The sequence below is a fragment of the Sciurus carolinensis genome, chromosome 7, assembly GCF_902686445.1.
Source record: "Sciurus carolinensis chromosome 7, mSciCar1.2, whole genome shotgun sequence".
Classification (NCBI taxonomy): domain Eukaryota; kingdom Metazoa; phylum Chordata; class Mammalia; order Rodentia; family Sciuridae; genus Sciurus; species Sciurus carolinensis.
In genome coordinates, this window is record NC_062219.1 from 29,880,431 (window position 1) to 29,897,061 (window position 16,631).

At 34.2% G+C, this 16,631-nt stretch overlaps 1 protein-coding gene across 12 annotated transcripts in view; it reads left to right on the forward strand.

Annotated features, from left to right (window-relative positions):
- The first annotated feature begins 513 nt into the window (after nt 1-513).
- Nucleotides 514-16,631, forward strand: part of Ahi1 (Abelson helper integration site 1) — a 185,378-nt gene continuing 169,260 nt past the window's right edge. For 10 of the 12 annotated variants that reach the window (XR_007109403.1, XR_007109404.1, XM_047557598.1 and 7 more), the window contains exons 1-3: nt 514-670; nt 3,353-3,420; nt 4,709-4,833. Coding sequence is in view for 10 of the 12 variants with exons in the window: in XM_047557598.1 (XP_047413554.1) it covers nt 3,411-3,420; nt 4,709-4,833 (135 nt within the window). In the remaining 2 variants the exon portion in view is untranslated. Of the gene's footprint in view, nt 686-765; nt 794-3,352; nt 3,421-4,708; nt 4,834-16,631 lie in introns of those variants that run through there. The other 2 variants (XM_047557599.1, XM_047557600.1) reach the window with 2 other exon arrangements.

Genomic DNA, 16,631 nt, shown 5'->3' on the forward strand with positions numbered 1-16,631 from the left:
TGTCTGTAGTACAACTCTTCGTTTTCCACGCTAAAAAGCATGGTTCTTTTTGTGGGCGCGAGAGCGTGGGGGGTGACAAGTCTTTTTCTTTGCTTCACTGTCTCATTCATTCATGTTTCTTATCCAGGGAGGATTCCACGAGCGCCTGCCCGTCTGGCTTTCCCTCCTGTTTATCCCGGCGCCCGTGACAGTTCTGAGGCGTACAGAGGGTACACCCGCGCATCGCCGGGTTGCCTTACAGCTCCCAGATGAGCAGATTCTTACCCACTCCAGAGCCGCGGGGGCGGGCGGCGCGCGCACGGCGCCGGAACGCGCGCCCGCTGACAGGCCGAGGACCCGCGGACCCGCGGGCCCGCGCCGCGAGGCAGCACTTCCGGGGCCTGCGCGGGGGCGGGGCTCAGAGAGGGCGCCCAGGCGCGGCCGCGGTCCAGGCCGGGCGCGTGGGCCCCACCGGTCGTCATGGGAACGGCAGCGTAGGCAGGCCTGACGTCAGCTAGCGGCGCGCTGCCCGCACTGCGGCACCCAGTTGGCTCTCAGAGCCTGAGACGTTGGCTGCTGGTCTGGCTACGCTGCTGCCTCCCTTCGGCCCGCCCTGCTTGGCGCGGGGACCGCTGCGCACCGCTTCGGCTGTCGTTTCGGTCGGAACAGACTGCTGAGCGCTCTCCTCTCCGTGAGTACCCAGCGGGTGCGCTGGCGGCCTGCCCCGGGCTCCTGGGGGTGCGGCGGCGTAGAGGCTGCGTGAGGCCGAGCGCGCTGGGCCGCAATGCGCCACCGCGGGCCGGACGCCGGGCGGGTGAGGGATGCGATCCTGGAGCCCCGCGTACTTTCCAGGTCCCCTGCTCCGCGGAGCGGGTGATGGCAGTCCTTGTCTTTCGTGCTCGCGATTCTGGCATACACGCTTTCGAGCAGGGAGGTTTTAAGTTTTTTTTTTTTTTTTTTTTTTTTTTAAGAGTCATGCAGGTGCTGAAACGCCTTTTTAAATGACATCTGGAAAATTTACATTTATAAGAAAAGAGTCAAATTGTTATGATAGAGTCGTTTCGATATCCCTAAAAATGGGGTCGGGGGTTGGACTGTGTGGGAAGAATCCCCACCAAGTGGTTACCCTGCGTTTCAGCGGTACTGTGAAAACACAGCCGCCCGCCCCTTCCCCGCCCGAAAGGGAAGCCAACAGATTTGTCACCTGTTGCGTTAAAGGATTGCTGTTATTGCCTAGGCTTTCAGGAAGAAGATTGCCTGTTATGAGGACTCAGGAAATTCTTTAAAAGAATTTTTGAAAGACATTAAGATACCAGAAGTTTTAAAACCATATTTAGAATCTCGACTATTTACGAAGACTGTCCTTGATTTTTTTTTTTAATTATGTAAACTGTGTTTTTGTTTCTTTTTTTCCTTTGCTGTAAAATACGGTTCAGGACTGAATTATCTAAGCCTCTCAGCTTTTTCTCCTCTTGGTATTTAGTCCCACGCTGTGTGATAATCAGGTGGTCAGGGAAAAAATTAAAACGAGATGAAATGGCGATCTAGTTAATTTTCCTACGTTCTGTGTCTTAGAAGCTCCTGTAAAAGACTTGGGAGGGAGACGTTTTAAAATAATGGCATATATGATATTCAGGGATGTTTTATTAAATCAGACCTTTTTGCAGATATTAATCAAGTGTCATTTATTCTATAATGTATTAACATTTAGAGATAATTATTTGTATCATACATTTGCTGTTACTAAATAATAATTATTCAATTGTGTGTTAAATGATTAGCAGTAAATAATGTAAATACATAATTTAATCACGTGTTTTATTTATTAAGTATTAAAGGGACATAAAGTAATTTTATGGAGCACCACCTGCATTATGTGATCGTTTTGCTTTCTGGTATTTCCTTTTCTCTTTACCATGGAGTAGGTGCCATTTTAATTTCCCAGGCAAGGAAAAACCAAGTCTTAGTGAAATTCAGTAGTTTGCCTCAGACCACAGATCAGTAAGTGACAAAACATGAGCTCAAGCTTGAGTCTTTTCAAGCTTGAGCTCATGTTTTCAACTATAGAGCCATAGTTATAGTTATAGTTTAAAAAAATTTTTTTTTAATGGTGATACATGGATATTAAGAGAACACAGATTTGGCTGTCCAAAAGCTAGCAGTTTGGTGGTGGTCACAGAACATTTTACTAGGGTTAATATTCAGGGTCAAAGTAAACCAATTGGTTAATGAAGATCAAGGAATCCTGGAAGCAAAAGAAGAATTTAACTGTCTCTAGAGATGATCTAGGAGAAAAGTAGAGAAGTTGTCATTTACATTTAGTGTCAAAAGACAGTTTGTTAAAGTGACAATGGAAAAAAGGCATTTCTCAGGGGGATCTATGTGTATTGGTACAAAGGCAAGAGCAGATTTGGCACATTAGAGAGTCTACTTTTTAGCATTTCTTCTCAGACGTTTCTGTTAGGGAATATGAATATAGATCTCCAGAGAAGTAGAGCATTAACTAATAATACCTACTAGTTCAAAGTATGTTTTTATTTTTTGTAGTCTTCAGTTTTATTCTTTAAAAATTCATGCATATTGTATTTTTTTAAAAAAAATTCTAATTGTAGATGAACACAATACCTTTATTTTATTTATTCATTTTATGTGATGCTGAGAATTGAACCCAGTGCCCCACACATGTAGGCAAGCGATGTACCATTGAGCTACATCCCCAGCTCCTGCATATCATATTCTTATATGGAAATTTATATGTTCATTTTAGACTCATCCTCATTTTTAAATAAATTGACAATTCAAGAATATATGTGCAGAGTACTTCCATGATCTTGAGTAACTGATATACTTTACACTGATATTTATTTGAAAATGATGGCACAAATGCTTGTGCTGACCTCTATTGTAGCATAATTTTCAGTGGCAGATACAGAGACATTTAAATTAATCATCTATGATTATGCTGCTCACAAGCATTTTTTTATTAATATAATAATGTATGCTTTTGGGAAAGTCAATCCTGAGATGGAGCTGGGTTTCTTAAAATCATGTTAAAATAGTCATTAATTTATTAGAACACTTTTAAAGACTACTGACGTACATGGTTAGGTGTTTACTGCCTTTCTAATTGTTTTTGTTCCAAATATGTAAGTATTTTATTCATATATGATCCAGTCTACTTAACCTGATTTCAGGACCCTTAATCAATTCAAATATATCCAATTCATTTCCATAAAATTGGAATAAGAGACTATAGCTTTATTGGTATAAACCTGATAAAGTAGTGGAGATACCATGGCATAAGTTAAGTGAAGAATGTTTATAATTTTCCCTTGGAACATTCATATTATAAAAATCCTTTTTGTTTTAATAGGATCCTGATTGCGTCAGTGTGTAACATTATTTCTCAATGCCTGCCATAAAGCTGAGCTATGCCCACTGGTAAGATTTTTATGAAATTTATGTACAAAATTCATATTTTACACACTTGTTTTTAAATTTGACTTGTTTTAGGGAATAGATTAATGAATAAAGTAGATGTCATTAACCAAATATTACTTTTAGAGATGGTAATAAGTTAGGTTTGGTCTCTGTGGATTTAGTCAACTCTTTTAAATCATAAAAGTACCATAAGAATTCATAACAATGAGCATGTCTGGTTTTAATAAAACTTTATTTACAAAAGCAGATGACTAGCGTGTAGGCCATGATTTGCCCACACCTGTTATGGGTCATTCATTCATTCATTCATCTTTTTTTCATTTAAAGCATGTTTATTGACCACCAAGACTAATAGCTAGGGATATAGATATACACTACATAGTATAGTGGGAGAAAGAATTATTTATGTAGATGTACATAGACCTGTGTATATTATAATATACACACATACACACGTGCGCGCGCGCACACACACACACACACACACACACACACACACACACCATTTGGGTTAAAGTCTACAATGGAAAAGAATGACCTAAGAAACAGAAAAATTTAGATGAGGTTGTCAGAAAGTGATCTGTTTTAGAGGCAACATGTAAATAGCTTAACACTAGGTGGAAGCAGCTTCATTTGCATGGGAAGGAGCTTGTTTTGATGGAGGAGCAAAAAGGGCAGCAGTATGACCAGGATGTGAGTATCTGAGGGGTGTCTGTCTTGATTTAATGCTATAGAGATGAACAGGTCACAAAGTGCAGGACCCTGAAGGGTGTATGAAGGACTCGTTTAATTTTATCCTAAGTGAAATGTGAAATCTGCAGGGTCTTAATCAGGGGAATAGCATGATACGATTTGTGTTTTAAAGGAAAATATAACTTAAGATTTGTCAAATGCTGCCTATGGGCTAGACAGATTTTAATAGTTTTTTCATCCCAAATGATCTTTGACAGAATTATTGTGATCTCAAGATAATATTGGAAATGAACTTTAGAGATGTTAAATCTAAGATCACACAACTTAGAGTAGTATATGCTATTGTGCATATGAAGTAAATGGTTGGCAAAAGAGACTTTTAGAGGAAGTGACTAAAGAGGTAAGAGGGATGTGGGTGAGTAGTAACCACAGCTAAAGGAAAAAAGTGTTTTAAGAAGTAGGGATTGTTCAGTTGTTCCAGTGTAGCTGAAGAACTCATGCAGGTATTCACAAGACTATTTTTTAATATCATAGTAGTAAAGGTTTGTGTTACAGTCGAGTTATTTAGAAAATGACATGTCTTTATCTTTTGTAGTTGAGAGTGAAGCCAAAGCAAAAACCAAAGTTCGCTTTGAAGAATTACTTAAGACCCACAATGATCTAATTCGTGAAAGAAAAAAACTGAAGAAAAAACTTGCCAAATCTAGAGAAAGCGTCCCAGTGAGTAACTGATCATTTAGTTATGGTGACTTATGTATCTGAATAAAATTATGACTTTCATATTAAAATTCCAAGGAACTTTGGAAATTAAAAAGTCTTATTTTGTGATCCATAACACATGGTAAAATAAAGTTTACATTAGAATCAACATCATTCTTAGAGTATTGAATTCTGTCTTGAGTGCTGTCCTACAAGAAGGACATAGTCACACTGGTGAGGATTATCAGAAATAATGAGAAAACTCAAAACTAGCCATATTATACATTTTTGAGGAAAATAAAGGTTTTTTTTTAAACCCAGAATGTGAAGAACTTTAAAAGTAATATCTTCAGATAGACAATGACTTATCTATATATTTACTCTGTCTGATTCTTCTCAGCAGAAAATAGGACAAATCAATGCCTTTAAGTCAATAGTTATCTTTATGCTTGAGCCACACATTTAAGTAAGGAATTTTGGATAGCACACTTAAAAGGATTAAAAATACAGAATTCAAAGCCATACTAAAACAAGTCAGCAACTATCTAACCTGATTCATGTGGTATTATGAAGAGTCTATAATAGCATCCATAGTGAACTGTTCTATACCTATCTCACCATTTCCTTTGCTCTTTCTCCTTTGAATGTAATCTCTTGTGTTCTTATACATATACAAAAATGAAGTCCTTTCTCGTCCTGCCAAATGGTACATAATCTTTCTTTGGTAGAAGTTTTTATTTATTTATTTATTTTTATCATTTATATATCCTATGTTTTGCTTGTACCAAATTTTACCCATTGTGTATGTATAAAACCTGTTTATTTTAGTATTGTGTCATCAGGTAGTCATCAGCATAACAGCATATACTCTCAAGTGAGGCAAAAATAAGTATAACTGGCCAGAATCCAGCCACAAACATGTGACAGATTATAGTAAGCTGCAGAATGGGACAGATTAGGTCTTCCATAGTGAGTACTGCTCTAAAGTACGATGTTTTCTTCTGGTGGTGCCAGTGTGCAGTGTAATAGGAAACAGTGACATGTGCAGAATAGAACATTGCATATTGGTACATGCCCCACTCCTCAGGTGGGGTCTTCACATTGCAACAAAACAGAAAGAACCCTGGAAACAGTTGTCTGCAGAATATTTTTATGAACTCACTTGGTTAAAGAAAAACCTCATATTTTCTCTCACTGTTAGAGAATTGGAATATGTGAGCCATGAGTGAGATGCAGTTTAGGCCAGGAATTCTAAATTAAGTGAATAATAAGAAAGTGGGCTGAAGTTATATCCATTTACCCAAGATCCAATTAAGATGTTGAGGACATACAGATGTGAAGTAACTAATCATAATCTACCCAACTTCTCTTAGCAAATACCAGACCTAAATAGACTTTGCATTCAGAAATAAGGATACTAGGGGAAAAAAGAGATTTTTCTAGGTCAAAAGAAGGGAATATTCCTGGAGGACTTAGAGGAAAGCAAAATATTTCTGAAATTGTTAATCCTAGGAAGTAGAAGAGGAATATCCACTTTGATTTACTAGATACCTCAGTGCTTTCTGTCTTTTAGACTGTCATTGTTTGGATTTGAAGTGTCCCCCAAAAGCTCACATGTGAGACAATGCAGGAAGGTTCAGAGGAGAAATGCTTGGGTTGTAAGAATCTTAACCCAATCAGTGAATTAATCCCTGATGTGATTAATTGAAGTGGTAGGGTGTGACTAGAGGAGGTGGGAATTGGAGCGTGGCTTTGGGGTATATATTTTGTAACTGGAGAGTGGAGTCTCTGCTTCCTGATGATGCAAGCTGCTTCCCTCTGCCACATTCTTCTGTCATGATGTTCTGCTTCACCTTGAGCCCCAAGGAATGGAGTTGACTTTCTATGGACTAAGGCCTCTGAAACTGTGTGATCTCAAATAAACTCCCTCCTTTAAAATTGTTCTGGTCAGATCTTTTAGTCACAGCAGGGAAAAAGCTGACTAAAACACAGATACTCTTCTAAACTTCTATGTATTCACACATTTGTTACAAACAACAGATTTATAAGGTTTTATCTCCATAGACCAGGAAACTGTATCATAGACTTGGAGTGTCTTGACAGAAGTTGCATAGTAAGTTGTGGAAACAGGATTCAAATACTGATAGTTTGATTGTAGAATTCACTGTCATATCTACAACTCAGCATTACTTCTTTTAATAAAAGTTGAAAAAATAATATTTCTTTGAAACAACAAGGACTTTTATGTATATAACGTAACAGGTGAACAAGGAAACAGTCTGAAATAAAATGAAGCAAGGGAAAAAAATCCATAATAAAAGAATTTATAAGAATTACAGGTTATCTTATTATGTTCCAATTACATATCAGGCTCTGTGATAAGAATTTTACAAATAACATTTCTAATAGTCATGTTAATCAAGCAGAGTAGGTATTGGGACTCTCTTTGCACATGAGAAATTTTATTTAAAAAGATGTTAAATTTTTTTCCACATCATATAGTCAGAAATCAAATAAGTGGGATTTAAGACTACACTCCCTCCAATTTTAAAGTCCATGTTCGTTCTTCAGCTGCTTCCTTAAAACTGTCTCAGACCTTAACTCATAGAATTGATATCATGGGAAAAGCTAATCAGTAATATGGGAGACAAACTTGAGGTACTCTGCATGAGAGAAATGGCCAAAACTAAAATAAATAAATAAATAAATAAATAAATAAATAGTGAGGATACATTTGACCTACAAATAAGTGTTCTCAGACAGTACTCATGAAATAGAAACCAAAACAGCATAATGAAAAAAACCTTTCTGAGGTTAAGAAAAAAAGATTTTCAAAGACATGAGTCCATTTTGCATTCTAAGTATTTATGAGATGAGAAGTGTATCTAGAAATGTTTTCTTTTTTTTTATTTCAGGATAAAAATAAATCTACAAATACCTAAACAAAAAAGCATCAAATACATTTCAAACTTCTCTATAAAAACACTGACTCCAAAGGAGAGTAGGAAAATATAGATTTTTCAGGGGAAAAGTGACCCAAGAAGTCTAGTAACCCTAGTCATTTGCAAGGGTAGTAGTAATCATATGAGCAGAGAACTTAATCAGCACTACTTCTGAAAAAAAATGTATTAAAGATGTTTATTTGAAGTTGTATATGATTATCAGACATGACTAAGTTAAGCATAGAAAATTTATGATCTGTAATTAATGAACCTTGAAATCAGTTAAATATATATAGATTCACACCATTTCTCACTTATATATGTGCCAAAAATAAACATAAAGATTTTTATTAACTATGTATATAGCGTCTCCTTGACTTAAAATGGTATTATACCTCAATAGACCCATGTAAGTTGGAAATGCATCTAATGCATCTAACCTACCAAATAGCTTGACAATGCAGTCTACTGTAGAGTATTGGTTTTTAATCCCTCATGATTGCAGGGCTGACTGGGAACTGCAGCTCATTGCTGCCCAGCATTTTGAAAGCATACTGTGCCATACATCACTAGACTGGAAAAGATTCAAATTTAAAATTGGAAGTACAATTTCTACTGAATGAGCATCTCTTTTGCACCACCATAAAGTAAAAAAAAATAAATAAATAAATAAAAATCAGACTGTCTACATGATAATGTGAAATAACAGAATTAGTTGGTTTCCAAAGATTGAACAAAGCTTTCTTGCTTGCAAAGGAAGAAAAAGTCATATAACTATTACTGCCTAGGGTATAGCTACAATTTCATCCTAGAGTTTGAAATAACTGAAATAATATGTAGCATATACTTCCTGAGTCATCAGAGGTCAGGGAAAATCATTGAAATTAGATTTTTTTAAGAGGAAGAAAAGTAATGGAATAAGAAATTTAAGAGCAAGTATTTAGTCATGAAAATAAATGTAAATGGCTTACCATTCCTATTTTAAAAAGTAGATTCTATAATTTTTAAATAATCAGATTTTCTACTTGCAAGATTCACATACCAGGCAAAATGACTATAACGTTTAAAAATGAAAGCACAAAAATATAGATGAGGAGCACTCAAAAAAACTTAGAGCTATCTCCTTTATGAACACATATTGAAAGAATAAAATAATTCTAAATAAAAGTTGAACAATTGAAATTGATCATGTTAAAATAATAATCTATGTAAATCTAATACTTCCCCTCCACATCTCAAAACGGTCTTAATTGGATATTGGTGAGTAATTAAGTTAGTGCAAATAAATTGAATAAAAGCCATATGATCATATAAAAATAACTGAAAAAAATCACTTTAAATGGAAACAAAACAGTAATTTATTTAAACAAAACAGTTTGATAATCATGTTTGTGAAAATTATGCCCCTTCTGATCCACATGTACATATGCCATACCATGTAAAATTTCATAGCTTTCCATGCTCCCTTTAAGGAGAAAGGGTATGCATCTGACCTTCATTTTCTTCTTAGGGCCCATAAAGAACATCTCTTTTCATTATGACTGTTTAATATTCTTGCTGTTTGCATAAATATGCTAGGGTATGAAACAATGATATGATAGCTTTTTTTTTTAAACTGATATTTGTGTACATCTAATTTATGCCAGGCACCATACTAAGTGCTTCCTTGCATTAACAAACTTACTTCATTCTCGTAAGAATCTTAAAATCAGTATAGATTGGAATACTGAAGCACCAGAGGTTCAGGAACTTCCCTGGGATCATACAACTAAGGTATGGGAATCCTGGTCCTTCTGATTCTGTATCTTGTAATCATGATAACTGTGCTCTACTGCCTTCCTGTTATGTATATAGTGTGGGCAAATATATGTTCTCCTAGGAGAACAAATGATCATTGGTAGTCTGAATGCTAATATTAGGAAACCTATGCAAGTCAACTGAAAGGGAACAAGGAAGAAAACTAATTGAATTAGAGTGAGAAACAGTAAGTTAGAAGATTTTGGAAAAAAAAGGTACAAGAACTAATAGATAAATACCACATAGAAACTACAGAAACCCCCAACAGATCTTAAAAATAAATTTTCCAAAAGTATATATTCATAATGAAAAAACTTGAATTTTGTTAGCAAATATTATATACTTAGACTTATACTTACCAGGTTTCTTTAAGATTTAGTTTTCACACGGTTGTGATAATCTTCACTGGACTTTTTTAGTTGACAAAATTAGACTAAAATTCATGTAGAAGAATAAAAAAGGAAGATTTCACTTAAAATTTTAAAACAAGGGATTATACCATTTCTAGATGTTTCATTATGTTGTAAATATAATTAAAAGAAATAATATTGTTTAACTTTTGAAAAAGTTCAATTAAAACCTTATTTTATATCACTGAATTACATTTCAGACAGCTTGAAAAGTTAAATGTAAAATCTAAATTAGTAGAAAAATTCTTAAATAAGAAAATAGAAATGACAAGCTGATTTAATCTTTCTGTAAGGAAAGATATTCTGGTCTTAAAAGGGATAAAAGACATCACAAATAGTCTATACGCAGAAGACTTAGTACATGTTTATTGAATGAATGAATAGGAGGTGAAGATGCTCATTTTGTCAAAAAGCAGTCAACCAATTCATTGAGAAAAATATAATATTTTTACAGTCCTAAGAGTTAATACTCTACATATAACTAACAATAATTGTTAACATGTACTGAATACTGGAATCAGAAGGACCTACTTAGTGTTTTATAGTTATTATCTGATTACTCCTCAGAACAACATTATGAGTAAGTTTTATTTCTGTTAACATGTAAAGTAGTATAATTAGATGCTATAAATATTAAGATCCTAAATAGCTAAGTAAACTCAAGGCATGAAAAATAAGTTATATGAGAAAAATAGCATTAACTAATAGAATGTAGAAATAGTTTAAGAGATTCAGAGTGGGATACTGAGATGATATTTTTGCTGACCAAATAAGTATTTAAAAGCTTATTAGTAGTAAGGTAGTGAGCAGGGCTTTTTGATACAGTGCTGATAAAAAGGTAAAGTAATATAGCACACATTAACAACTCTTCTAGGAAGATTAAAGAGGAGTATTATGAAGATGGTATTTATTGAATTTAGGTGTTTAAACACTGATGTCAGGAGGATAATGGAGATATTGATAATATAGGGAAGAGAAAGTTTTTTAGACGACAAGTAGAAAAGATGCACACTTTTATATGGGAAGAAAAGAGAAAAGATAGTTTTGGGTGTGTGGAAATTTGCATGTTGGTATCAGAAACTTCCACCTTCCCATATGATGGCTTGTATCTGTAGAAGTGAGCTAGGAAGTGGCAGCATTGGACATCAGAGGTGAGTGAAGAGAGTCTGAAGTAGCCACCATGGAGAAGGCAAGGAGGAGTGCAGGTGAACAGGTTATGTGACATAGAAGAATTGTCCAAAAGTATTGCTATCCCAGGTGGTTTTATAGACCATATTTTTATAAATAACACCAGTGGTTCAGATTTTTTCAATCTCATTATAAAATGACTAAGTTTGAACAGTGCCTGTTGCCAGACAATTCGATGGATGGTAAGTACGTGATATGGGCAAGTGATTGAACTGATGGCTCATGGAATCACAGTATCAGGAATTACATAAAAGGAGATTGATAAATAAGGAGACTATAGTGGATTAAGAACATAATAAACTATTATACTACTGTCTGGAGTAGTTTGATAACAGAATAAACAGTGTAGTTATATTTCTGGAATTGTATTTAATTTTTAATTTAAATGGGGAAATTTAAGCCATATTTTGATCATTTTCATTGCTTTTGCTATAATTGATTTTCTTTGGTTTTCTTTCTTATCATTTTATTCTTGTAACTCATTTTATATTGGTGATATCTTTGTTTCATGAGTTAAAGTTTCTAAACATATTTGCTTTTTGTACTAAATTTTAAAGGGTAGAAAATCTTCTAGGTTCTCTAGGTATTACTAATATCCATATATTTACTTTAGCATATAAGTCTAATTATTTCAGCTCTACCAAAGATAAATTTAGAACCCCAATCTTCTTAGGGGTGACTAAATATTTTTTTTATTTTGTATTAGGAATCCTAAGAAAATAAAGCAGCCAGCAAAATATATATATAGATATATAGATATATATATAATTTGATATCCAATGAAATCCACCAGCCTTCTAAATAAGAAAGATAATATGACCTATAACCAAAAAAATCGATCAATAGAAACAATGTAGGTGGAGATAGAAAAATATATAAAATAAAAAACATTATGAAAATTCTAGATATTAAAAAGTATAATATTTGAAATTACCAATAAACTGGATAGAATTAGCATATTGGAGACTACATAAAAATAATCAGGAAACTTGAAGAAATAGCAGTGTAAATTATCCAGATAAAACACAGAAAACCAGTGGTGTGCTGGAGTGACCTGTCCTGGATTTTGTGAACTGATGTGTTAAATATTAGTTTTGTAAACTGGTTGTTAAGCCATTGGTAGACTGAAATTGGCCATCATGTGGATACTTGCATAATGGAAATTGATAAACACTATACATGACAGCTTTTTATTTATACTGCCTTGCCTCCAATGGAGAGCTTATTTACCATTCTACCACTATAATCTGAAATGTTGAAGTGGAGGGGGAAAGAGCATTAGTGACTTATAGACAATATTAAGCATATTAACAATGTGTACCTGAAGTCTGAGAAAGTAGGAGTTAGAAAATATTCAAAGAAAAAAATTTGCAGGTTTTATGGAAACAGTAAACCCACAAATAATAGAAGCTCAACAAATCATAAGCACAAGAAACATGAACAAAGTCGTACCAAGGTACATGATAGTAAAATTGTTGAAAAACCAGAGAAAATAAAGACATTTTGTTGAGGAGAGTGAAGAATGATAGCAGACTTAAACTATTTCAGCTAAGAGTCAGTGGAGATATATCTTTTAAATACTGAAAGAAAAAAAATATTGCCACCTAGCCTTTATATTCGGAGACATACCTTGCAAAACTGAAGGTGAAATAAAAACCTTTTAAGTAAAAGCTGAAAGGATTCAATGTCAGTAGACCTGAAGTACAAGAAATGGTTTATTTTTAAAATGATAATAACAAAGTAGAAATGTGGTTTTATACAAAGAACCACGGGAACTAATAAGTGTACTTCAGAAATAATTTTTTCTCATTTTAAAAAATCTTTAAAAGGTAACTTTTAAGGCAAGAGTGAAAACAGGGTGGAATTTATAATATGTGTGGAAGCAAAAGGTAAGAACATAGCACAAAATATGGGAGAGAAGGTAAGTGGAAGTATATTTTAGGGTTCTGAAAATACATGGGAAGTGGCATTATTTGGTAGATTAGGATAACAATTTGTATTATAAAACATGGAACAATCACTTAAAAACGGGGAGGTAAATAGACAAAAAGTCAACAGTGTTATTATGGAATCACAAAAAGATAATGAGAGAGATGGCAGAAAGAGGAGAAAAAGAAACAGCAGTACAAATAAAAGCAAATAATAGAGTGGCATATTTAAATTCAGCTGTATCAAAAATCACTTTAAATATAAATGGTGCAAACAGATCTATTCAAGGGTAGAGATTTCAGGTTGGCATATAAATAGGACCCTGGTATATATTAACTATAAGAAACCTACTTGAAATATAAAGACACAGATAGGTTAAGTTTTCAGGAAAGACAAAAAACATAATACCATACTAATAGTAGTCAAAGCATAATTGGAGTGGTTATAGTGATATCAGAAAGAAAGTATATTTTAGAACACATAAAAAGTTACTAAGGATAAACAGGAATATTACTAAGGGTGAAGAGAAATATCTTATAATGATAAAAGTATTGTTTTCTCAGAAAGAAAATAACCCTAAAAGTACATAAACCCAGTAAAAGAACTTTAAAATACACAAAACAAAAACTAATGGAAATAAGCCAACGGACAATTCAGCAGTTATGATTACATATTTGAATACCCCTTAGAAATTGATAGAATAAGTAGTCAAAAAATCATTAAGAATATAGACAATTTCAAATCACTGTCAACAAATTTGGAACATTGTATCCAACAAATACAGAATACTCATCAATTCCTAGTGCACTGAGACAAATACCAACCTGTTCCATAAGCCAAGCCTAGATATCCAATTTTAAATATAAGCAATAAAAATTACAGATACAAAATAAAAATTTTAAATGATACAGAACATGTTTTAGACTATGACAGAATTAAACTAGAAATAACTAACCAAAAAATATCTGTCATATCTCCAAATATTTGGAATTTAAACAGGATCCTAAAATGGCCATTATATTAAAGAAGAAATCAGAAGAAAATATTTTGAACTAATGCAAAATGAAATCACAACGTATCAAAATTGTGGAGTGCTTCTAAGCAGTAGATGAAAATTTATAATACTGAAATTAAAGAGGAATAATGGCCTCAGATCTATCATTGAAGCCTTCTTAAACAATATGAAGAACAAATTAAGCCCCAAATAGAAAATGGAAATAATTAGTGTAAACAGTGAAATGAGAAACAAAAACAATAGTGAACTTTAGTAAATCAAATGCAGATACTTTCAAAAGAGGGCTGAATCGATCATCTTATGTACTGGGGATTCTAATGGCCTACCTCAGGCTTAATAATTCACTGGAGGGACCCACAGGACTCAAAAGCTGATATATTCACATAGTTTATCACAACAAAAGGATACAGATTAAAATAGCAAAGGGAAAAAGTGCATGGGGCGCACTGCAGGAGAAACCAGTAGTGTGCTCCCTATGGTGCTGCATGGTTCTTAATTCTGCCAGCAGCAATGTGTGAAAACGTGCAAAATGCTGATAATCAGGAACATTTATTCAAACCTTCTTGTTCATGGTTTTGTGTACATGTGTGAGGTTTCAGTCACAGAGGCATGCAGTGCCTGTGTGAATGATCTTAGCTACTCTGATTTCAAGCTCCCAGACCAAAAATAGATGTTTACCATAAGTCACATTACTAGTATTTGATCATACTGGTCCAGTGTGTCCCAAGGTTTCAGGCATACAAAAACGGTCTTATCAAGCATAACATTCCAAAGACTCATAGCTCAGTTTCTAGGAGTCTACCCAGAACTGGTCCTAAAAATGGACCTTATTTGGGATTTGCTGCATTTTACCAACTGAAGTCTGCTGAGTTTTTTTCAGCATAACTTCTAACTGGATATCTACCAGGAAAAAGGAAAGAAGATACAAATTACCAATATAGGAAACTGAGAGGAAAGTCACTGTAGATGCTACAGATTTTTGAAGGATAATAAGGAAGTATAATGAATAATTTTATGATGGTATATGTAGCAGCTGAGATGAAATGCATAAAATACACAAAGGGCATAAATTCCCAAATCTCATTCTAAAAGAAATATGTAAAATCCTCACAAAGAAAAGTAGTTCTAGGTGGCTTCATTGGCAAATTTCACCGAACATTTGAGGAAGAATTAATACCAATTCTGTACAAGTTCTTAACAGGTTACTCAGTAAGAGAAACTAATTCTTCACTCCTTTTTGTAGGCGATTATTACCCTGATCCATGCCTAGAAAAATATTCCAAAAAAACTGACCAATATCCCTAAAGAATACAGATCCAAACATTTTCAATGAAATATTAGGAACTCAGTCTTACCAAAAGGATAATACAAAATGACCGAGTGGGTTTTATCTCCGCAATACATTGTCAGTTCAGTGTTAGAAAAACTATTCAGTGAAATTCACCATTTCAGAAGATTAAATTAGAAAACTGTATGATCATCCTAAATATAGAAAAAGGACCTGGAAACATTCATTATCCTTTCCCGATAATTCTTCAAGAAGTTAGCAATAGGAGACTTCCTTACTTCCTTGACATCATATGCCCTCCAACTAACATGTACTTAATGGCAAAAAAGAATGCACATGCCTTAAGCTTAAGCATATGTCATCTGACCAATGCAATTATGCAATGTTTTTCAAAAAGCAAAATTGTAAAGAAAGAAGTAAAATCATCTATCTATAGACAAGATGTGTAGTAGAATATAAGATCAATGTATGAAAATAAATGTATTTCTGCATCAAATAACTTGAAATTAAAAATTTAAAAACTTTTATAATAGCAACAAAAATATATAGTGCTCAAATATTAGTGCATCAAAAATGTGCAAGAGCTGTACACTGAAAGGCCCCAAAGTGTTTAAAATAAAGATTTGCATAAATAGGTAACCAGTTCATGGTTTAGAAGAAACAATGTTAAATGTCCAATCTCTGAAAATTAATCTTTTGATTCAGTTCAATTCTAATCAAAATACTGGTAACTTTTAAAAATGAAAATCTAAATATGAAATTTATTTGGGAATATGAACCACAGACTTAAAATAATTGAAACAATTTCAGAAAGAACAAAATTGAAGAACTTACACAGTCTGGTTAGAAACCCATTATGGAGCTGTAGTGATCAAGACAGCTTGTTATTTTCATAAAGATAGGCATACATATCAGTGGAACTGAATAGAGTTTAGAAATATGCTCTATGTTATCAATAAATTCTTCCTTTCCTCCCTCTGTGCCTCCCTCTCTTCCTTCCTTTTTTTGTGCTGGGGATTGCATACAGGGCTTTGTGCATGCTAAGCAGGTGCTCTACCAATGAGCTACACCCCAGTCTGAACAATTAATTCTTCATTAAGTTGTCAAGGTTAATTCAGTGAGGGAAATGAAAAACTTTTCAACAGTAATCCTGGAGTAACCAGATATCCATGTACAACATAATAAACTATGACCATATTGTGTTTGGAAAGTAACTAGAAATGAATCAAAGACATGTAAGAACCAAAGCT